The sequence below is a fragment of the Thamnophis sirtalis genome, unplaced genomic scaffold (genome assembly GCF_051295495.1).
Source record: "Thamnophis sirtalis isolate CommonGarterSnake01/CBP01778 unplaced genomic scaffold, rThaSir2_p1.2 scaffold_4, whole genome shotgun sequence".
In the NCBI taxonomy this organism is placed as follows: Eukaryota; Metazoa; Chordata; class Lepidosauria; order Squamata; family Natricidae; genus Thamnophis; species Thamnophis sirtalis.
Genome location: NW_028261384.1, coordinates 119,129,260 through 119,154,225, shown reverse-complemented (window position 1 = coordinate 119,154,225; position 24,966 = coordinate 119,129,260). Strand labels below are relative to the sequence as shown.

The 24,966-nt window shown below is 42.4% G+C and overlaps 1 protein-coding gene across 3 annotated transcripts in view; it reads right to left on the bottom strand.

The window, feature by feature from the left end:
* Window positions 1-24,966, bottom strand: part of SHISA7 (shisa family member 7) — a 46,298-nt gene that overhangs the window by 8,279 nt on the left and 13,053 nt on the right. For 2 of the 3 annotated variants that reach the window (XM_087713913.1, XM_087713912.1), the window contains exons 2-5: window positions 16,939-17,582; window positions 13,736-13,890; window positions 11,277-11,342; window positions 1,269-1,421 (exon numbers count right to left, since the gene is read on the bottom strand). In XM_087713913.1, the coding sequence (XP_087570039.1) occupies window positions 1,269-1,421; window positions 11,277-11,342; window positions 13,736-13,890; window positions 16,939-17,486 (922 nt within the window). In that variant the 5' untranslated portion in view covers window positions 17,487-17,582. The remainder of the gene's footprint in view (window positions 1-1,268; window positions 1,422-11,276; window positions 11,343-13,735; window positions 13,891-16,938; window positions 17,583-24,966) is intronic. The other variant, XM_087713914.1, reaches the window with a different exon arrangement.

Here is a 24,966-nt window from a genome sequence, read left to right as displayed (position 1 = left end):
TTTTGCTTCGGGTGCCAAAAGAATGTGCGCGCTATTGCATGTGTTCACATGCCTACCCCCATAATTTAATGCTCCCCCCCCCTGCGCCATCCCTCCTGTACATGTGTGTGTGACCCTCAGTGCGTGCATGGCTTTCTTGGAGGCCCTCTAGAGGCCGGAAAGGGCCGGTTTTCTGACTTCCGGTGGGCCCAGTAGGTCTGTTTTTCACCCTCCCCAGGCTCCAGAGGCTTTCTAGGAGTCTGGAGAGGGTAAAAAATGGCCCAACACGCAAATCGTAAGTTTGGGAATGGACGTGTGGGTTGCCCTTTGGGCTGTTTTTCTCCCTCTGGAGGCTGGCCCGCAAAAAACAGCCCAATGCACAAACTGGAAGTCCATTCCTGAACTTCTGGTGTGTGTTTTGGGCCATTTTCACCCTCCCCAGGCTCCTAGAAAATCGGGGGGGGGGGGGGAAATGGAGCTACTGGGCCACCAAAAGTCGGAAAACGGGCCTCCGGAAGGCGAAAAACAGCCAAAGATCAAGGCCGAAATCAGCAGGGCAATGCCTTGCATCTCCTCAGAAATAGCTCCACGTGCCACTTGTGGCATGCGTGCCATAGGTTCGCCATCATGGCTCTAGGATGTCTGAATTCAGAGGCCAAGATCTCCTCAAATGCAGTTCTCACTGAAAAATCAAGGACACAAAACTATTTTCCTTGCTCACTTCATTTTCCTGGGTTTCATCACTACCACAGGGAGAATGAGGAGACACTTTCTTGAAAACGACGGATCACAAAGAAATATACTGTGTGTGTGTGTGTGTGTGTGTGTGTGTGTGTGTGTGTGTGTGTGTGCATGCAAGCGCATGGCTATTTCTCATCTATAGTTCTTTCGTTATGAAAAAAGAAATTCACATCCACACACACACACTCCCTTTCCACATATCTGAATGGAACAATTTATGATATGTGTCAGAATGCCCTCTGGCATGATAAATTATGACTCCCTACTACGCAAAAGGCCCAGAACAATCACACAAAACTATCTCTGGAGAATCTCAATGTGGCAATTTAAAGATTGGGTGCTAAAATTCTAAAATTGTGAGAAGATAGGACCTAAGGAATAGAATTCAAAGAGAGATTTTGAAACAAGTACATAGGTGTGAAGAAATATGCTACATCACTTATTAAGCGCTACTAATCCCAAGGAATGGCCTTGCAAGATGGTTTGTCACTTTTTTCTTTAAAAAAAACAAAAACTCCTCATTTCCTTTTATAAATAATGCAACTTACCCAATCGTTTGAGTGAGGAGTAACGGTTGAGTTCTGACTTGATTGCTGACTCGTAGGATGGAGGCAGATGGGAGAGGTTGTGAAATGAACGAGAGCAGCTGAGGGTATTGTATTTGGTTGAGGAATGGCTTGGGGTATCATTCATGTGCCAGTCTTTTAAAGGAACAGAGAAATTAGAGGGGAAAAAAATCCATTAGTCTACGTAGACTTGCTGCATTTTACTTGCTTTCACACTAGCCCTTGAGTCTGGCATGGAAATCATTTGTTCATTCTGCTTCACGCAGAATCCAGATGGTAGCTTTCACTTTCTGTTCCATTCCCATGGTCTCCATGAGAATCCTCCAAGATATCTAATTGAGGTATGCAAAAAACCCACAACCCACTTCAAATTGGGGATAGCAGGCATAAAGCCCATCTATCCATCCATCCATCCATCCATCCATCCATCCATCCATCCATCCATCCATTCATCTAGATTTATTTATCTATTTATAAATAAAATTTATTGGCTGCCCACCTTACTATAAGGCAGTGATGGTGAACTTTTTTGGCACCAAGTGCCCAAACTAGAACATGCGTGCACGCATGAGCACTGGAAACCCGATAACCATCTGGTCTTTGGGTTTCCGGTGCGCGCATGGTCTTCACATGCTGGGTTTCCGGTGCGCGCATGGTCTTCACATGCTGGGGCACGGAAACCGAAAGAACAGGTGGCCGGTGTATGAATGAGCATTGGCCAGCTGGTCTTTAGGTTCCCAGAGCTCTGGCACGCGTGAAGAGCAGCTGGCCGGCACGCATGTGCGCTGGAAACCAGAAGAGCAGCTGCCAATGGCGCACATGCCCACAGAGAGGGCTCTGCGTGCCACCTCTGGCTCACCATCACGGCCATAAGGTAACTCTGGGCAGCTAACAGTCATAAAAATATGTCTATACATATAGAATTAAAACATAAACATTGTTTTGCAAGGGGTGGGAATCCAAAATTGTTCTATTATATGAATCAGCATTCAATTACAAAGGATGTCATGTGACATGTTGTTGTTTCTTTTTTAAGATGATTTTTGTTAACGTCTTTTTTGTTGTATGTGGGTTTTTTAAAATATTGCGGTGCTTTGTATTTTAATCTTTTTTCAATAAACTATTTTTTTAGGGGGGAGGAAACATAAATAATTAAAATCTATCTTAAAACCTAAGGATACATGGGGAGGGAGAGGGCTGAGTGGGTGTGGAGGTGGGATCTGTTGTTACTCAATCAACCACCTCCACTGTGCTGTGCGGGCCCCGGGCCAACTGGCAGAGCCATATCTTTAGGCCTCTACAAAAGGATGTTGAGGCCAACCTCACACCAGGTGGCAAGATGTTCCAGAGGGCAGGACTAACAGCAGAGAAGGGCCTCCAGCCAGGATAATCAGGCTGACAGGACTCAAACCACCATGCCACTTCTGCTGGCACGAGTGGTACGGGCCAATGCTGTGAGGTGAGACAGTCTCTCAAATAACCTGAATCCATACCATGGAGAGCTTTCAAGGTAATCACCAACACCTTGACTTGTACCCAGAAGCAGACAGGTAATTAATGCAGCTCACAGAGCCATGCTGTTTTTGAGGTCATTCTGGGGGGGGCCAAAATTGCCCATGGCACTCTGTACCAACTGTAACTTCCGAATGCTTTTCACCCCAATGTGCAATTTGATTCAAAGAGGTGAATTGACTGGGCAATTCAAATCTGCAAACTGCTTCGACTGTTTACTTTAATAAAAGGGAATGTGCCATAGCATAAATCCTCCATTTTTTCCCCTAATTGATTCAAAAACAGCAGCTCAACTTGGCCCAATGAACTAATTTGGCCCACTGAGCTAATTTGACAGTTTGATCCGAAAGAGAGCTTTGATTCACAGGCCGTTCAAGGGGTGCTTTGAATCAAAACTCAATATAACTTTTGCCACCAGGGAAATTAGCAAGGGGTGGAGAGTGCTAGGGTCTCTTCAGCACTAGCTGAGAAATTTTCCTTTTAAATCAGCTGTTTTCTTACTCAATTCAGCATTACCAACTAGTTTTCAATTACCTATTTTCCATTCCCCTCCGGCAGATTCTGTAGTAAGTCATTTATTTTCTTCCCCTAGCATGAGAAATTACTTGTCTCCTTTCATTACTGATTGGTCTTCATTTATGACTGCAACTGTGTGATTCATTATAAATGTCTCAGCAGCCATGTTAAAAGAATATTTTCCACTCAACTATTTCTGTTAGGATGAGCAAGCCTCATGCATTAGCCCTTCAGAACCATTTCCTTTGTGTGTATCCCACCAGGGATGGGCTTCAAAAAAATTTCAACAATGGGTTCTCTGCCCGGTTGCAGAGGTGGGCGTGGCCATGGTGAGCGTGGCCTAATTAGCCTCCTGCACCATGGTGCGGGGGGGGGGGGGGAGGTTCGCCTTCACCAGGCTCTGGAGGCTTTCCTTGAGCCTCTGGGATGGCGAAAACTGTCTCCTCCGGGCTCCGAAAGCCCACCCCCTCCCCGAGGCTGGAAACGGGCCTTCCAGAACTTCCAGGATGCCTGTTTTTCCTCCTCCCTGAGCCTCCACACGGTCCCTGCACTTACCTCGCATACAAAACGGGCCGCGTGGAGACTCTTGGGAGGGGTGGGTGGGGTGGTCAGGGCCAGCCAGGCAGGGGTAAAATGCTACCGGTTCGCACTGGTTCACGCGAACCAGTAGGGACGCTCTTTCTCTAAACCAGTAGTAAAAAAAAAAAGCTTTTGAGGACCGCACGGCTCAGCTGTGAGTCGCATGATTGTCTGAAACATTTTTTCAGCCTTTTAAAGCATTATTTTTTCCTGCTTATTTGCCCGAACCGGTAGTAAAAAAAAATGCTTTAAAAAGTGGGGGGGGGGGGGAAACTGAACCTTTTTTTTTTTTTTTTTTGGTGTTCGGGTGAATAGGTAGTAAAAAATGCTTATGTTTTTTAAATGGCCACGCCCACCCAGTCACATGACCCCTCACCCCAAGCCATGCCCACCAAGCCATGCCCAAAGAACCGGTGACAAAAATTTTTACATTTCACCACTTCAGCCAGGGGTGGGATTTGGAGGTTCTCCAAACCAGCCGTAACGTTAGCTATGGGTTCTCCTGAACCTGGCAAACCCATAGCAGCTCACCCCTGCCCTCCACCTGTTACAGAGCACAGTTTCAACAACCTCAAAGGTCATCTACCCTCCCAATACGTGAACAAGGCCCCCTTTCTCTCTCCCGAAACCTTATCTACTTTTTCACTTATCTACTCTCTGCCTTGTTCCCAATTCTGGCCACTACACAGAAGTAGCCTGTAAGTAGATACAAATGGAGTCCTCCCCTTGAACCCTAAATTCAAATGTGCTGTGACATTAATCATACAATTAGCAATTGGGCTAGTTGATTAGTAAATAATCATTGCAGAATGCCTGCAGTTAGATGCCTTTTATAAAAAAAAATCCAGTTCATACTTGGATAGGGAAACATGCAAAAATAACAGACTGGGAATTGGAAAAAACTCTTCCGCAGTGTTGCAAAGAAAAGTACATGAAAATGACCATTAAATTACTAATTAATTACAGGTAGTCCTCGACTTACGACCACAATTGAGCCCAAAATTTTCATTACTGAGTTTTTTACAACCTCCATTTACAACTGCTCCATTTTACAACCTTTCCTGCCACAGTTGTTAAGTGAATCCCTGCAGTTGTTAAGTTCGTAACAGGTTGTTAAGCGAATATTGCTCGTCAGAAGGCCGGAAAGGGTGATTGCGTGAATCTGGGATATTGCAACTATCATAAATACATGCCATTGCCAAGCATCCAAATTTTGATCATGTGACCATAATGGGTTGTAAGGGTTCTATCTATGACAATTTGCCACTGCCAACTTGCCACCGCCAACTCACTGTGGGACAATTCATTGTGAGACAAGAGTTACACTAATATCAAAGAAATGGTGGAATTAAAAAAAGGATGCAAAGGAGAGGGATTAGAGAGGGCTATAAAGCATTGTGCTTCAGGTTTCTCAGCCAGCCCAGTATTCCTCTTACCCCTCAGTGGTGTCTCCATGCTGCACTCTCCTCCGGCCCTCCTGGGGCAGCTTGTCTTCTCAATGGCAGCTCCTCCTCCTTTCCTGCTCTAGCATCCCAGCCAGAAGCGGCAGTGCGAGAACCATCACCGCCCACTCACCCCTCGTGGCGGCAGGAGCAGTGGGCAGGGCAGCCACCTGCCCATCCAACGAAGGTTGCCTTGATGCCCCTTTTGCATGAGCCAGCCAGGCACTGTGGATGCACTTCAGTGTCACGGACTGGAGCTGCGCAAGAAGCCTGCATGGGCAGGAGGGAGGGAAGCCTCGGCCCTCTCATCCTGGCTGGCAGCTCTGCTCCCTTTGCTCTTCCGGGTTCTGACGTGCCGGCCACCTGGTCTTCACATGCACAGGTGTGCCAGGAAGGTTATTTTCTGTCACACACGTGTGTGCTGGTCACCTGGTCTTTGCGTTCACCTGTGCACCAGAAACTGGAAAATCATCTTCCCAGTGCACACATGTGCACCAGGCGGCTGCTCTTTTGGTTTCTAGCACTCCCGGACGTGTGAAGACCAGCTGGTCGGCACGCCAGAACCTGGAAGAGCAGCGGGTGATGGCTCTGCGTGCCACTTCTTGCACGTGTGCCATAGCTTCGCCAGAAAATATCGGTAACGTAGTCAGTGGTGGGATTCAGCCAGTTCGCAACACTTGGGGAGAACCAGTTGTTAACTTTCTAAGCAGCGTGGTGAACTGGCTGTTGGAAGAAATCATTAGGGCAGAGAACCGGTTGTTAAATCATTTGAATCCCACCACTGAACGTAGGTCAATGTTGGTTAGAAATTTTGAGGATGCTAGCTGGAGATTTGGAAAGTTAATGCTGAACATACCTGAAGAGCATCAGATTTGGGAAGACAGGTATAGGCCTACTGGATTATAACCCACTAGTCTTTGTTTAAGAATATAAATACAGGTAATCCTCTACAGTTCGTTTAGTGACAGTTCAAAATTACAAAAGTCCTGAAAAATGTGGCTTGTGACTATTTTTCACAGTCATGACCTTTGTAGCATCCCCATGATCATGTGATCAAAATTCAGATGCTTGTGACCATTGCTGTGTCTCAAGGTCAGGTGATTCCCTTTGCAACCTTCTGACAAGTAAACCAGTCTCACTTAACAATTGTGTTACTGACTTATCAACTGCAGTGATTCACTTAACAATGGTAGCAGGAAAAATCGTAAAAAGGGACAAAACCCACGTAACAAACATTTAACAACCCAAATTTCTGGCTCAATTGTGGTCATAAGTTGAGGACTACCTGTATGATATAAAGGTTGGCCGATCTGATCTTGTTTTTTTTTAAAAAAAATATCCAAAATAAGTTCTATACTAAAAACTCCATTTCTCCCGTCACTGAATCACTACCTCAACTGCAAGAGAGGAAATCTATTCCCTGCAGGAATAGAGCATCATAACCCCCAGGCCATCTCAGTATGAAGCTCTCAGTCTCACAAGCTGTGCAAGGCATGTAGCCTAAAGGGCAAGCAGCAAACTGCTTAAGTTTTCTCGCCTTGCTTAGCAAGTACAAACCATTGCTACAAAACAAGCTTCCTTTGAGCAAAGGAAGCCACCAGCCTTGGCATTTGGCTAACTGAGGTACAGATTCATTTTCCCTTCTGCCAAAGCAACTTGGCTGCCAGGATCAATGATTTTAAGACAAACCTGGGATTAATTTCTATCCCTGACCTCCAACCCAACTGCCACGAAGGAAGGGTCATTCTATCAAGCCAACTTCTCTGTTTGGGTTCCTCGTCTTTCCTCTGAGGCCCCTGTAATTTGTTTTCATTGTTTCTTCCTCCATCTCTTTTCTGAAGACTTCAAACCTAGCTCACTTTTTTACACCAGATGTATCGGCTTCCAGATGTAACTAAACTAAAGGTCACAGTAGCCTCAGTCAGAATCCTGAGCTGTGCAGAATGGTGCTAGGAGCTAAAATGTGGAAGACCACAAATTATTGACTTCTGAGAAATAATCAAATCAAAATCTTTATTACAGTCATTGACCAGCATATTCTAAGAAATAATGCTATATCCTTATAGCAGGATGCTTCAACATGGCGATAGCATCTTAAAATGGAAACAAGTGAAGACATCAATTGGCTATTCCTGAAAAGAATAGTGACATTCCAGGTACTTGCTCGATTGTATCATACTTACGTAGCTTGAAATATTCAACTCAGTGAGGCTTACTCCTTTGAAAACATATATAGGATTGTGCAGTCTATCGTTCCAGGGATGTGAACAAGGAGGGAGTAAAAAATCAAAATAGTTGACCACAATCATGCAATCAAAATCCCAGCCTTTTTTATATGTGTTGTAGTTTTGCCTGCATATTTTTACATCCATCTTACCAATGGAAACCCCTGCATTTATTTAGCATTTACTTTGTTTCTGCATATCATCCCAGAAACCAGGTAGAATAGGTTTTGTGTCCTTCCAGGAAAGGCAAACTACATGTTAGCCTAAGTATTTGTTTGTGTTGTGTTGTGTTTACATTACACTTTTTTCCACTGAAAAAGAAGTCATAGGATAGGAAGCCCTGATGTAGACTTGTACTACAGGAACAGGAAAAGGGTTAAATCATTCCTGAAACCCATTTCCTATTCAAAATTTTCATTTCTCCACTGTTGCTAGTTGTAGGAAATAGTGGTTCAGAGTTAGAATAGGAGCTGGGAGGAGAGAAATAAAGTATAATATTTCTAAGCTGTTGTAATATTGACAATGGTGCTCTGCAGCTTTGGATCTACATTGCAGCTCCATTGCAATCTGTTTGACTGCAATGCTTGTCCTGCGTATTTCCATCATAACTCAGATCCCGGTGCTGCAAAAGCAGAATATAAATATTTTCGTGCCACATTCTCTGTGACCATCATGAGTAGCAGGCAGGAAGTAAATGATGTGATCTCTGTTTGCACACAACTCTGCCCCTTTTGTTTTGTGCCAGCATCTACCTGGTCTTCTGGGTGAACATAGCCTCCAATGCAGTGTTTTCTCAACCTTGGCAACTTTAAGATGTGTGGACTTCAACTTCCAACTCCCAGCAGGGTTGACTAGGGAATTCTGAGAGTTGAAGTCCACATATGTTAAAACTGCCAAGATTAAGAAAACACTGCTCTGGTGACACAAGACTGGCTTTTCCATTGTATAACAGGTTTTGGCTGGTCAGGATCAACCTTAACATTTTTTTGGCAGCAATGACAATGGGTAGATATATTTTCCCCTGCTGGGGTGAGTGGGTGAAGGTTCTTTGTATTTTAAACCAGATTGAATTACGCTGTAATGCTGTTTCATGGTGTTTCCTTTCTAAACCAACCTGGCTTGGTTTACATAAGGCAGTTGCAGCAGAGGCAAACCAAGTTTGGTCCTCTGGATGTCCACATTTGGATCAGATCAACAATGTGAAATTGATCAGGCCTCCACTCTTAGAATGGGTGTCAGAGAAGATAGACAACTCCGAAGGAATTTGCATATTCCTTGTCTCATTTTTCCTGTCTCCCAATATGTGTTGGATTAGCTTATTTCATGATGCAGCCATGTGTGGGTGTCTATGCGTAAGTGTATAATTGGGTGTGTGTGTGTCTGTCTGAATAGGAATTTGTCAGAGTGAGGGAAGGGAGACACAGACACATATACATACACATACACCCTTAACTTTCCCCCCTTCTTTTCGTAGTTGTAGGGGCACTCACTAAACATTGGCCATTTGGGAGGGGAAATGGTCAGTATTTTCTTCCATTTTTGTGGTGGCTTCCATTAATGAGTATTTGCTTGGCATTTTAATAAAACAATTTAGAGCAAAAGGAAATGAACAGATTTACGAAGCCCAACAACATGCCTTTAAACCCAAGGGCATGTTAGTTGCAGTCTTGAGGTGACTTGATTTCTTTCTTAAGTAATTTTAAAATAATTATAATTTAATTTAAATGTACGTATAAAATCATATGTTTCATTCTTATGTCTCTCTGAAAAGGTGTCCTTTTGTTTTTGACAATATACAATTCAACTTGGAATTTGTTGCCACAAGATGTGGCGCAGCCTATTAGCCTTCAAAAAAATGGTTGGACCAATTTCTGGAAGTCATGGGGGTCAAATGCCTTATTGGCAGTAGAATTGCCTCTTGAAGCCATCTACTGGGAGAATAATGCAGTTGGTCAGCCACTGTGAGAAATGACTGCAGGACTCAGTTGGCCAGGGCTCTGGTCCAACAAGGCTGTAAGGTAAAAGTTCCCCTCACACATATGTGCTGCTCCTGACTCTAGGGGGCGGTGCTCAGCTCCATTTCAAAGCTGAAGAGCCAGCGCTGTCTGAAGTCATCTCTGTGGTCATGTGGCCGGCATGACTAAGCACCGAAGGCTCACAGAACACTGTTACCTTCCCACCTTCCTATTTTTCTACTTGCATTTTTACATGCTTCCGAACTGCTAGGTTGGCAGAAGCTGGGACAAGTAACAGGAGCTCACTCCGTTACACAGCACTAGGGATTTGAACTGCTGAACTGCCAACCTTTCTGATAGACAAGCTCAGTGTCTTAGTCCCAGAGCCACCACGTCCCTAACAAGGCTCTACACATGTTAAAACAACATGGACATGTTCATCTAGTCTCCAGGAGTTAAGCTCAAGTCCTCGAAACATTTTTGATGGCAACCCTCAACGCTGGATTACTGATTTAACTTTCTGCTTCAAATCATAGGTGCCTTTGAGAATGGAAAGACAGGAAATGACAAACAAGGATAATGGTGGTCACAACATAAAATCCCTCGGCTTATATACAGTACTTGCATCTGCCATTAGGTCACAAATAGAAAAGGCTGAGATTTGGATCATGACATTGCAATTGTGTCATTCTTTTCTTCATCACGGTATGTGCCAGATGTCTACTCTCAACATCCATACTCAACTCTGCCTACTCTATTTGGTGACCCACCCACAATACAAAGGGAAGAGCATTAAACTGCCTATCTCAGAATCGCCTTTTGATCCAGGGGAGTCTTTAAGCCTGTTTTTTTTTAAATTAAACAGCATATGAAATCAGAAATCTAGCACATAAACTCTCCTTAAGGCAGCACCTCCCAAACGGTTTCCTTCATTACCCCAAACCAGGGGCTCCCAAACTTGGCAACTTTAAGACTAAAGGTGCCAAGTTTGAAGGCCTCTGCCCCAAACCATTTGTCAGAAAGTCTTATTGAACTTCAAGGACCATGATAAGTCCCTTCCTTCCATGAAAATTTGAACAGTTGCTGAACAAATGGTCGTAACTCAAGGACTACCCGAGTTATAAAACCAACATCACTGAATTATCTTTATGTCATTTCACTAAATTGCCACTGGTAATTTCCCTGATTTGTCATCATGATTTGGAATACTTAGGGAGAAATGACCAATTTCTTTGTATACATGAGGTACAATGACCATAAAGGCTACACTAGATTTTTGAATGTATTTTAGTACATGTGGCAATCTTGAAGTCAATTGAAATGACCTTGCTGTGATCAGTAATGGGTTCTAGTGTTGTTATTCAAAGAAAAAACAATTTTACCCAATTTGGGGTAATTTACCCAGCTTTGGGAAGCACTGCCATGTTAAACTCTGGTGGTTAGCCGTAGCCAACAATAATTTCCTATTCTTCCAATAAATTGCAGAAAATTGAGGGCGCCTAAATACACTATTGATGTAATGGTTGTAAAAGGCCATGTATGTTGTATATCACTTTAGGGAACTTTTCAGCTGAAAAGTTCCTTTCTTCACCAGCATATATAAGCCCATTTACATATAAACACAGCTCTGGTGTAAATGAATGATAAATGTATGAAAAGACATATAATGAATCAGTGATTTGATGGGATTCTTCCAACATTTTTTGCATTTTCTGTTTGTATCAATCGCTAGCTAGGGATCAGACACCACTGGACACTTACCCAGAGTGGCTGTGTGGTGCTTAGGGCTGTTGACGTTCAAATGGATATAATTGTGATGCATATTATCTGCAAGGCAAAAAAGAGAAGCATGCATGGAGCCGCGCTGCACGTTCCCGCAGCCGGCCACTAGAGGTCCTCTCATTCAGGTTTTTCCAAGCATCAGCTCTGGAATATGGGTACCAATCCCGCCTGCTTTAAATCAGAGAGGACCCAAATGCATTTGGTCCTCCTCTTTGCAGCTTTTGGTCTGCGTCCAAACATGGCAGTGCTCAGAACGCTCTCTGCAAAGGGAAATGATCTTATTAGGTCTCCTTTTGAAACTTGCTTTCCTAGATTGCACGTGCTGGAGGAATGTGATCTGCAGAAATCACTGGCGATTCTTCTCGCCACCGAAAGCTGAACGCTACTGTTTACAGAGCAGGCATGCAGCTCAGTGGAGAGAGAAAAAAGTGGACAACTTTGTATGATTCCCAGGTTTTGTCTGGTGCTAGCACTCTCTCTTCCCTTTCCTCTTACTGACATTTTTTCAAATAGGCTAAACAAAGAGAAGACAAAGACACAGAAAACAAGGAACAGCATCAGTATGTTTTGCAGCAACTGGACAGCAGATTTTACATTTACCCACTCCCATCTCCTACCAAGCTTGTGCTCTCCTATGCATGCTGATGCCTTTCCTATCATTTGTCTGTTGCTCTGTTTGGGCTACTCTTGTTACAATCACTATCTGAATTTGCTATTAGAATGATTAGTCATTTCCCTGGCTGGGCTCTTAATATCTCTGAGAAGAATGTGCAATGTCCTTGAACAGAAAACCTGACTTTTCTTTTCACCTGGAAAAGGAGCAAAAGGAGTGTCTGAATGCAGTTCTCTCCCCCTCCTCACTACCCTAATATTAATGTTTGAGCCAGCACAAAGACAGCCAGACAGCCAGAACTGGTTGTCATGGCAAACAGGCTGTTTCCCCGGATTTTTTTTTTTTTTTTTTTTTTTTTGCAGATTAGTTCCTGCTGCTGATACATATATAATTTAAATGCTGCAACCTCCAACTTGCAGAAGTTAGCATGAGATACTCCTAGGGGGGAAATTGCAGAGGGGAAGGACAGGATGGAGACAAAACATGGGGCAGGAGAGTGCTGGTAGTTGGCAAAAAGTTATCTCAGTGGTTCTAGGAAAGTATACTGCATTGTGTAGATATAGTGTTGTTTCTACTCTCAGTAACATTTATTTAACTTTGGTTTTATCCAAAGAGGTTTGAAAAGATCTTCCATTTGGATCCTAATTTATTCCCACCTGAATTTAGACTCCAAACAATAGAAGTGTCAGATCTACAGACAAATAATGAAACGTTTACCTTTTTTGACTTCTTTGGTGGTTATGTTTGATTCAACAGTGAGCCAACATCCAGGAGAATGTTTCTTGAAACCTGTGTTTTCCGTCTTGATTTCACGGCTTTTCCATGCTTTGCAAGATGGGGTTGGCTCAAATGTCATGACCTACTCACGGATATTTCTCAGTTTGCACAAACCATGGTTTAGCATTACAGCCAAATGGATTACAGGGTTGTAAAAAGGAAAAAGAATATTTTTGACCATTGGCCAGTTCGAAGCTTCTTAGCTTAGAAACCAAGCTATGTCACTCACACTGTTCCTGATGCAAATTATTTTGCGGCCTAATCGAGAATTTGAAAATGATTTCCAAGAAACAAAGGCCAAGATGTTTACCTTACTATGCCTGAGCTCGATATCTTTTATTGCAATGTTTCTCAATCTTGGCAAGTTGAAAATGGGTGGACCTCAACTGCCTACAATTCCCCAACCAGCATTTCTGGGAGTTGAAGTCTACATATCTTCAAGTTGCCAAGGCTGAAAAAATACTGCCTTATTGCATCTTCACTCTTAGATCATACCACTGGAATTTCATAGTATGTTTTGGATTATTATTATTTTGCAAATAGAAGAAGCAAGATAATAGCAATAGCACTTAAGACTTATATACCGCTTTACAGTGCTTTACAGCCCTCTCTAAGCGGTTTACACAGTCAGCCTATTGCCACCAACAATTTGGGTCCTCATTTTACCCACCTCGGAAGGATGGAAGGCTGAGTCAACCTTGAGCCTGGTGAGATTTGAACTGCCAAATTGCAGGCTGCCGGCAGCCAGCAGAAGTAGCCTGCAGTACTGCATTCTAACCACTGTGCCACCGTGGCTCTTTGTTAGATATTTGTTGTAACATTATTTTCACTGCTTAGAAGTCAATGAGCCCTTTCCCCAATATTTAAAACGACCAACACCAGTGACAGCATCAAATCACTGGTCCACTGAGGTCAGCAAAGTAAAGAGTAGATCACATGTGCCTCGCTGTAAAATTATCTTTGGACAAGCACCTGGTAAAGGCAGGAATTCAGTGGCTAGTTTGAAAGTCGCTCTCTTACCCAGCAGCCCCACGTCTCTTTCTCTTACCATGACTACTTTTTGAAGGTTTCACTGCATTGTACAGATTCTTGGGTGGACGAGCTGAACCATTGTCTTGGAAGTTTGAGTTCATCACAAGGCTGTTGTTGCGCTCAGAACATGAGGTGGTGCCTGCTTGATGCCTGAGAATGTCAACCAAAGCCCTGGCCAGGAGAAAAAAAAGAAGGCAAATGTTCATGGAAGGGAAATCGTAAAGGATTCACATGGATTCTGTTGAGGAACCTGGAATGTGCATTTAACCATCTGCATGTTGATGGCAAAGTTGTTTGAACAAAACTCTCCAAACGGGTGCCTTTTATAGTCCCGCTCTGAATGGGATGCAGCGCAAAATCACGTAGTTAAATATAAGTAGGGAACACTAAGTTGTGGAAGGAGAGTAGCAAGATGGTGTCGTATCAAAAATACATGTTAAAGGCAGTTTTAAATGGAAACAAGTTCAAGATCTAGGACCGTGATGGTGAACCTATGGCACACCTGCTGGAAGTGGCACACAGAGCCATCTCTCCGGGCATGCCAGCTGTTGATTTTCCGGGTTCCAGCATGCACTTGAGCGCTGGCTAACTGGTCTTCATTCGTACGGGAGCGTTGAAAATTGAAAGAGCAGTTCCCTGGCCTGCATGCTTCTGGTTTCTGCTGCACGTATGCGCACTGGCCAGTTGGTCTTTGCGTACACATGCACCGCAGAAACTGAAAGACCAGGTGACCGGAGGCATGCCAGGGAACGGCTCTTCCAGTTCCTCGCGCTCCCAGGCATGCGCGCGCACACTCCCGCTTTGGCACTCAGTGTGCCGAAAAGGTTCGCCAACATTCAACCTGGCCCTTCCATATCTAGAACTGTGTTCGCATCCCACGAAAAAAGCGACAGACACTCTCAAATAGCTTCAAAGAATGGCAATGCTTTTGGTCAAAAATACAGGTAGTCCTTGACTTACAACAGTTCATTGAGTGACCATTCAAAGTTATAATGGTACTGAAAAAAGTGACTTATGACCATTTTTCACTCTTACAACTGTTGCAGAATCCCTATGGTCACATGATCAAAATTAAGACGCTTGGCAACTGACTCATATCTTTGACAATTGTAGTGTCCGGGGTGTGTGTGTGCGTCATGCGATCCCCTGTTGCGGCCTTCTGGCAAGCAAAGTCAATGGGGAATCCAGATTCACTTATCAACCGTCTTACCAACTTAACAATAATTCACTTAACAACTATGGTAAGAAAAGTTGTAAAATGGGGCAAACTCGCTTAAGAAATGTTTTGCTTAGCAACATAAGTTTTGGGCTCAATTTTGGTCATAACCTGAGGACTACCTGTACAGGAGACATGTTCTGTGAGTGAGTATACTTTGCTTGGAGGACAAAAGATGATGAAGGCAAGTGCACAAGTTTCAAATGTAAAGAACTGTTTGTTGAAATATTTAATTTAATAGCTGCAACAATTAAATGGATAATGGGCCAGTACACGAAGTGATAGTTGATTGGTTAGACTATGCATGGGTATCAAACTGGCAGATGTGTCATGCGCAGGCCACCCCCACCCCAACTCTGCAAAAGGGAAAAACGTTGCGATATGTCACGTAACAACAACCTGACATCGCAGGTTTGACACCGACAGGTTAGAGAGTACGGGCTCCTGCATGAGGCAATCTACATTATGATTGGTTACTGGGTGTAAAGGGGGAGGTTCCCTTTTCCCCCGCCTTTTTCTTCTCTATAGACTGTTTTGTGGTGTATCTGATGATTTACCACATGATGTAGTGATGTGCCTGACTCTCTAGTTTGCTGCATATATTGATGTCAAATAGATTTATTTATATAAAACTACAAGTTCATGTCAGCATCTCTGACTTCATTTGGACGCCTACTGCCCAATTCCTTGACACTGTCCCACAGAAGGAGGCAACAACTTGTTCTCTATCCTCTGGAAGACTTTGAACGAATATAAAGAAATAATCCATCCAATCCCATTGTAGCATGGTCCTCCTTGTCTATTGTTCAGAATTACAATTATCATTTTTTTCTTAACACTTTCAGGACTCTTTATGTTGTAATACAGAAGTTTGGACATATTGCACAAGGTTCTGGGGAATTTTCTACCAAGCCCATTCAGTTTGCAAAAAAAATTGTTGGTTTTGCTATCGCCTACAATGAGGTCTAACCATTAGTGTATATACTATATATTCCTCAATTCTCCATTATATACGGTAGATACATTCTGCTGCAACTTTACTTGCAGCTATGTGGGATGATACCATTTGAAGTCCAATACATCTCAAGAATACCAATTTTTGCACTGGAAAATTTTAGCTCTTTTAGCCCTACTTCTCTGAGCCTATAGATAAGTGTCTCTCAACCATGGTAACTTTAAGACATGTAGACTTCAATTCCCCAAACTCCCAGCCAACCTGAAGTTAGCTGGCTGGGGAATTCTGGATGCTTGATTTCTTTTATCTGACTGTTGTCTGGGTTGCAGCTCTTCCACCTCTTCCTCAAGATTATTCCATAGTCCATTACAAATCCTTGGTTTGTGGAAGAGACTACAGCTTTGAGACAGAGCACAACGTTGGCCAACTGTCTCAAGTCCAAGTAACTGAATAATATGTGATGAAAGAAACACTTTCTTACATCTTGAAAAGCTACTGCTTATGCAAGTGGGAAATATTGGTCTCCCTAAATTAGACAAACAGGCTGTCTTGCAATGGGCTGGTTTCCAGTTGCCCCTAAATTTTGCATAGCAAGTGAACATACATCCCATTGAACCCTAATCTGGAGACTCTTTAGATTTGGAAGCAATTCAAGGGTAGTATCCAAGGGTGAAATGCTACCTGTTCAGACCAGTTCATCTGAACTGGTAGTAAAAAAATGCTACAGGTTCGGGCAAACGGGTATTTCCGACAATCAGCTGTGACGCACAATTTATATTAGCTAGAAAACAGGATTTCCTAATCTAAATCGCATGACACAGCAGATTCCCCCCCCCCCGCTATTCTATTTACCTTTGCAGGCATGCTTGGTAGCAGGCTCTGATCACCCACCCAGACGTCATCGCGTCCGTTTTTGACCTTCTGCGCATGCGAACTCACATTTGCGAACAGGTAGCAAAGATAAGTAGATTTCACCCCTGGTAGTATCTAACCCTCCATCAATGGATTAGAATACTTCTGGGTCCCTCTCTGCAGCTCATATCCTTACCTGGGCACATTGAGTTCTCTCCCATGGGGTCTCCTGGAGGCTTTGCTGAAAAAGAACTTGATCCCGACTCCCACAGCTAAGGTGAAGCTGATGACGCCACAGATGACATACACGGTGCTGTTGCTCTGCTGCTTGCTGTTGGGTACGTTGGGCCCATTCGTGGCTGGGCCGGGAATGGTGGTTGCATACCACTGGGGGCTGTCACGGCACTTCCCTTGCTCCAGCCTCCTGGATCGATCATCACAGCAGAAGCGGTATTGGCAGGTGCCGCAGCAGAACCGGTAACCTCCTGTGGTACAGTTGAAGGCTGCATCGTATTGCCCCATGACGTCATAGTAGCCTTGGCATGTTTCAGAGGGCCGGACTTTGCTGCTTGTGCTCATGGTTGAGTTAGAGTTTGGTGAGGTCAAGCGCTTCAGGTGGGCTAGGAGGCTGGGCAGTCCCCAACTCTGGTTTGTATAATGTGGTGCCTGAATTACAGCTAAGGCTGTGTGCCCAGCCAAGGCTTCAAGGGATGCATAGAGCATGACTGTCAGCAACTGATGCATGATGGGGGGAAGGTATGGGGCTGAGAAGCTCAATCCAGGCTGGCCAATGTGGTGGGCCTTTTAGAAAGTGTATAAAAGAGATCAAGGAAGCAAACCCTATAAAGATAAAGAAAGGGGTGTTAAGAAAAGCCCGGTGGAGTGAATGCAAAATGCTCCTCAATTTGATTCAGGTAGACCTCGACTTACAACAACAATTGAGCCCAAAACATCTGTTGTTAAGTGAGACACTTGTTAAGTGAGTTTTGCCCCATTTTCTTGCTACAGTTGTTAAGTGAATCGATGTAGTTGATAAGTTAGTAAGCCAGTTGTTAAGTGAACTTGGCTTCCTCATTGTCTTTGCTTGTCAGAAGCTCACAAAAGAGTTATATGACCTTGGGACACAGCAACGGTCATAAATATGAACCAGTTGCCAAGTATTTGAATTTTGAGCCCATGGTCATGGGGAGGCTGCCAAGGTCATAACTGCAAAAAATGGCCATAAGTCACTTTTTCCATTGTAACTTGGAAGGGTGACTAAACAACAGTTGTAAGTCGAGGACTACCTGTACTAACAACACAGGTTAGCCTTCTCTACCATAAATCTTGGGACTCAATCTCCCCAAAGGCCATGGTCAGAGGGCATCAGGTTGGAGAAAATGACGACAGAGCCATCAGCCATCAGGAGCTGATGATAAGCTTCTCCCTCAAAATCAACATCTGTTTTAAAATGTATGCTAGATTTCCTCAATCTGAGATCATCCAGGATGAGAACTCTGATTTAACAAATCAGAATTGCATCATTTCTGAATGGCTGATCACAGCCGGGATAGCAACTCTCAGCCTCAAATTCCATAAATGTTTCATGCTTTACAGCTTTGCACGACATGGTTCATTGCTTCCAGCTTAGCATGATGTCTGAATTCAATTGCTACGGTATAGGTCAGCGTTTTGATCTAGGCTTCCTGATAGAGTAAAATTCACAAACCCTCTTTTTGTTTCAAAGGCTGTGAATTATATTCATTCACAGTCAGTAATGAGTTCCAAATAGTAGTAAAGAGTCCTACAGCAGACTGCCAAAGTCCTTCGGGATAAGCACCCACTTTTATCTTCTTTGAAAACACTGCTGAAGACTTAATTGGCAATTAGCTTGGCAAGGCCACATGGAGCAAAGAGTCCAAACGTATTTTCAGAAGGTAAACTGACCAGCATGAACCAAGTTGCTTCCTGCAAATCCTCATGTCTCTTTGCTCCTCCTTTATGTCCTGTGGGAGGGGCCAATCACCCCCAAACCTTGCTCCCGAGTCATCCCTTCTGTTTTAGCTGTTCTTGCCTTCTGGCAGCTCTGCGCATATGCGCACTGGGAACAGGGGAAGCCTGTTTCTCTGTCTCACTTCTGTCTGACTGCAGGCTCCGGAGGCAGCACATAACTCCCAGATGGCTCTGGCCTACTCTCTGCTTCCGACGCAGAGCCCTCGTCTGAGCATTCCCCAGACTCAAGGATTGGCCCATGTTCCCCCCCCAACCTCCTCACTGTCCGACTCTGCTGCAAGCTCCGCAGGCTGCCTGCAGACCACAACAGTAAGAGATGGCCATTTTATGACTTGTGGACTTCAACTCCCAGAATTCCTGAGCCAGTATGAATCGAGGTGTATCTTGTCTTTTTATGTACACTGAGAGCACACTTGGCCAATAAAGAATTCTATTCTATTCTATTCTATTCTATTCTATTCTATTCTATTCTATTCTATTCTATCCTATCCTATCCTATCCTATCCTAATCACCATCAAGCTAATCACCATTTTTTAAAAATCCATATAGCATGAAACAGGAATATAGCTATCTGAACGGTATCTGAATCTACTAGTGTTTATTTCATTGGGAAATTCTATTAGATAGGAATGGAATGTATTCATTTCTCTTGCTATCTTTCCACTTAAAATAGCTCTCAAGGTAGTCAATAAAGCTATAATGAATATGTTAACCATTCAAATTTGAACTCTTCAATAATACAGAAATAAGCATGCTCACCAGAATAAAACAGTATAATTTTTAATGTTAGATGTTTCTATACCACTCATGCTCCCAGAGAAGCCCAGAATATTTTAAATAAGTGAATAAAAATTATTAATAATTTAAATAAAATTACCTCAATAAAGCATTTTTTTAAAAAAAAGATAAATAAATTAGAATTCATTTTCAAAAACAGACAAGCTAAGCCATTACTCATCTTTAAAAATAATTTGATTATAGATCATATGTATTGTATAATATATATCCAATCAGTTTTCAACACTCCTAATGTTGGATAATATCATTTTGCCAACTTCTTTTCAAGCTATGTATTCAGTTGCTTTGACCGAGATACATCAACTAGTGGCCAAAATACATGTCAAATCAAGCCCAAAATACATGTCAAATCAAGGTCAAGAGAAGGTTCAAGGTAAATACCCTGTAATTCTTGTTCAAACTGATAGTTCCAAGACACTATAAATTTCCATGCTTTCTCATTCTCTTTCAACCAAGAGGAAAATATGAATCAGTGGAGTCTCCTTGATATTTTCTACCACCTGGAGAAGCGAATTTTGGTTCCTGCTCTCCAATTCTTTTCATTTCACCATCCTGATTAATGCAACTGTATATACAGACTCTCTTCCAGTAAGTAGGATGCTTGGGCAAATATTGGCTTTGCCTCAGATAAAAGCAGGATGCTTTTCTGGAATCACATAATCAAATGACATCTTCACTCTATCGTTGCAATCTGTAGCGGAAGGTAGTCCCGGGAGGGAGGGCCTGCTTCCCAGTGGACAAAGAGGCAGCAGAGCCTGGAATGACTGGTAAGCAGGAAGTAGATTAAGACACACACACACACCCCAGCAGTTCACAGTGTGGAGTCTTTGGTGCTCTCTGAGCTTGGCTCTTTTCTTGCAGACGTTTCATTGCCCAAATAAGTAACATCATCAGTGCTAGAAGGGAGCGAGGTTCGGTCCCTGTTTATATACAAGTGGCTTTCCCTGTCAGTGTTGGTGAGAGCGATCTTGGTGGTTTCTGATTAGGCTGTGGTTTTCCCTGATCAATGAATTATCAATTCAGGCAAAAAAGCTAAGAGTAAAACAGGTAATTAAATGTCTGCAAGAAAACTGCACGCGCAGAGAGCAACCAAGGACCCCCCTCTCCTAGTAGATTCATTTTAGATGTCTACTTTGTAGTTTTATGGTCTCTCACAACCAATGACTCCAAGGGACTTATAAAACACAACTTCTGGAGGCCAGCCGTTCCACTGATTAATTGCTCTGTCGGGAAATTTTTCAGTTCTAGGTTGGTTCTCTCCTTGATTAGTTTCCATCCATTGTTTCTTGTTCTACCCTCAGGTGCTTTGGAGAATAATTTGACTCCCTCTTCTTTGTGGTAGACCCTCAAATATTGGATCACCGCTAATCATGTCTCCCCTAGTCCTTCTTTCTATTAAACTAAACATACCCAGTTCCTGCAACTGTTCTTCATATGTTTTAGCCTCCAGTCCCCTAATCATCTTTGTTGCTCTTCTCTGCACTTATTTTAGAATCTCGGCATATTTTTTTTATATGGTGGAAAAAGACTCCTTTCATGCACACACACGTACACACACACGTACACACACACACACACACACACACACACACACACACGCACACTCCCCAACCTTTATTGAGCAAAGAGTCTGCTTGAATGCCATCAGCAATTTGCTCCATAATATAAACCCCACCAGAGAGGAGAATTAAGTGCAGAAATGAAACACATCCATTTATCCACTGATGTACAAATGTGCTGGCCTTTTGAATGAGTAAAGAAATGGGTGCACAATATTGTGGGTGCCACAGGAATACTGAACTAACATCGCATGGTCTGACGTAGTCTGACATTCTACATGCCCAGTCATGGCTAAGGTTCCTTTCTTTTTTCCTTTTAGCTGCAATTGGAAACCAGCTTGTCATTGGTCATTACGGTTATCAAATGTATCTTTAGCTGAAAGCATAAACTATTTCCTGGCTTTTAACTGAGGAGACAGGCTGCCGCAAATAATGAAACACTGCATGTGGCAGCAAAGTGGAATTTTAGCAATGTAGCAGGGATTAGGATCGGAACTGGAATCTTACCAGCATCACTCAAACCCCACCCCCCACTTGCCAAAGGACTACATTTCCAATTTCCCCCAGAGTTTCTCTTATATTTCCCACACAAACATTTTCCCGACTTTTAAGTAGGGACCATTTAGGTCTTCAAGACATCCAGGGCAGCAGCTCTATTGGAGCCAACCCAGTAATGAAATTCAATATTTTTTTACTACCAGTTCTGTGCACATGGCTTGGTGGGCGTGGCAGGGGAAGGATATTGCAAAATCCCCATTCCCACCCCAATCTGGGGCCAGCCAGAAGTGGTATTTGCCAGTTTTCCAAACTACTCAAAATTTCCATTATCAGTTCTCCAGAATCTGTCAGAACCTGCTGGATTTCAAACCTGAACCCACCCCATTCTCAGTTTTTTCCTCTTACCTTAGCCCACAGTACTTCTCAAGCTATTTAGCCATTTTAAGAAGCATGTTGGCTGAGGAATTCTGGGAGTTGAAGTTCACCTCTCTTCAAAATGGCCAAAGTTGAGACACTGCCTTAGCTTATATTAATGTAACACTCCATCCATATTTTTTCTTTGTTCCTAACTGAAATCAAAGGCCAGAAGTGTGTGGATACATCCAAAGTAATTCTTGATTGGGTTTTTAACTGCTGTATTTTATTGCCATGAATGAAAAATACTGATTAACATGATCCTCTCATACTGTACTTTTAGAAGTTCTCCTTTATGTAAGGGGCTTTGACAATTGCTACCCTTGAGAAAAAAATTATTCCTAAGTGCTTGGACACTCTACGAACATCTTCCTGGAGTTCAAGATATTAAGAATGATACCAGGAATGGATGAGTAGATAGATTTTTATGGTAGAGTATCCAGAGCTACCTTATTAGAACTTTGTAGTAGATCCCATAACTTCAATCCAACTTTATATGTAAATGAAAGGATGTGTCGCCTGGCGGGTAAAAAAAGGATAGAAAAAGTGCAATTTCTAGGGGGAGGGAAGGAGGGAGAAAAGGAAGGAAGGAAGGAACAAGTTTACCTCAACAGCATTCATTACTTTTCGTTTTATTAATTTTTTTAAATGATACATCTTAAATAGCTGCCCATCTCACCCAGGTAACCCTGGGCAGTATAGAAGAATTAAACACACACACACGCACGCACACACCCACACATGCACATGTACTTTTTCTATCCTTGAAAAGTAATCCTTATTCCCACTGTGTTCATCTACCTCATATTTTACATTGCCTTTTGTTCTCTAACCTCCTTGTTCGTTCTGAAGGTCTCATTAACTCATCCTGCCACGTCTTCCTTTGTCTTCTCATTGCTCTCAACCCATTCAATGTGCTTGCTTTGCAACTTGATCTTCCATTCATTCTCTTTGCAGTATATGAAAAACTCGAAAGTACTTTTTTTCATAATGGTCATTCACTTTCATACTCAGTTCACATTCATTTAGCACCCATTCATTCTTGACACTATTGCTTCTTGTTATGCCACACGTGTTTCTTAATTATCCCATTCCCCGTGCATTCAACTTACTTCTATACAGTCAGCTGTCATTTTATATACCTTAATGGATAGAAACATAGACATACACGCAGTCTTTCTTTCTTTTCTTTTTTTTGCATCTTCTGACATGTATTCCTCACAATAGATTAACACTATCCATGATTGTCCTACAAACATAGGCACATCTTAATGTTTCTCCGTCAGTTTCCCTATCTTCAGTAAAGATACCAAAAAAAGTTTTTTTGGGGGGGGAGGTGTTTGGGTGTATGCCTTTTAGCCAGACAGCTTAATTCCTGGCAACTGCCTAAATTAATCCCTGCATTATTATTTTTTGCCATTGGTGCATAATTTGCAATTCTCTGATCAAACACAGCTATCTTGATAATTGAGGCATTATTTTCACATCCATGCATCTCTTGCATCAGATAATTTGCAGACAATACTGAACTTGGTACATTAGTCAAACTTGATATGGCAGCTTTCCATTGTACCAGTGATTTTAACAGGACATGTGCATCCAGTTTAATCTGGATAAAATAATTAAAACTATTTGTTATTTTAATTAAAGTAAACTAAATTAAATTGCACTTTGGAGCTACAATTCTTTTAAAACGATCAGCTAGGAAGATAGCTCTCATTAATCAGCACACTTTATTAAAATCAAATAGTTATAAAAAGAGCAACACTGATTGTTTTAAGCAAGGGCTTGTTAAAATTTAAGATGTAAATTCCTTTTGAAAAGTGGAATTTCCTTTGAAGTAGGGAAGAAGTGAGGATGGTTTGTATAAAATCTGTCAGATAGCAGCTATTTCGGGAGCAGATTTTGAATGTTTGTTCTAATGCTTTTCTTTAAAAAAATATAAAATACTTGTTTTTTTTAATTATTGGTTTTATGCTATTTTATATCAGTTTTTTATATATTAAAAAAAACCTTTGTGGTTTATTATATAAGGTATATCGTACAACTATATTGCATAGGGCCAACTTTTAGGAAACCATCTAGGATTCCTGAATTATTATTATTAATTTTAATTGTTTCTCTCTTCTTTTTTATTCTCTATTTTGAAACATAGCTTCATTAGGTCTCCGGAATACTTGGTTAAAAAAAAAGCAAGATGAAATGAAATGAAATGAAACGACAGAAGTTGCAGATTAAAATTAGTTAAAGGGAAAGAACTGGGGTTAAGATCAAAGATTGGTTGGCTATAGTATAGGTTGCCAAAATGCAAAATGTTTCTGGGGACATCATAATACCAAAGGAAAAGTTAATAGTCTTCTGAAGTCATGGACTTCCACACTTGGATGCCATAAAAACAAAGACTATTTTGCTTCTTTCTTGCAAAGCATATCAATAACAGGTGGACTATGGAAAAGGTTAGGGTTTCCACATTTGACAGCAAAAATCAAGATGACCATTAAATGGCCATAAGAAGTAGTTTTCTTGACCACTTTGAGACCACCTAAAAGTCATCCAAATGTTTGCAGCTGAGATCTGATAAGTCTAGAAAACTATGTTCCCTATTTTACCTATCAGTAACTAACAAAGGTGGCTCAGTGGCTAAGATACTAAGCTTGTTGATCAGAAAGGTCAGCAGTTCGAATCCCTATCGTCACATAATGGAGTGAGCTCCCATTACTTGTCCCAGCTTCTGCCAATCTAACAGTTCGAAAGAATGTAAAAATGCAAGTAGAAAAATAGGGACCACCTTTGATGGGAAGGTAACAGTGTTTCATGCGCCTCTGGTGTTTAGTCATGCCGACCACATGACCATGGAGATGTTTTCGGACCACACTGGCTTTGAAACAGAGATGAGTACTACCCCCTAGAGTCAGGAACAACTAGCACATATGTGGGATGGGAACCTTTACCTTTAATTAAC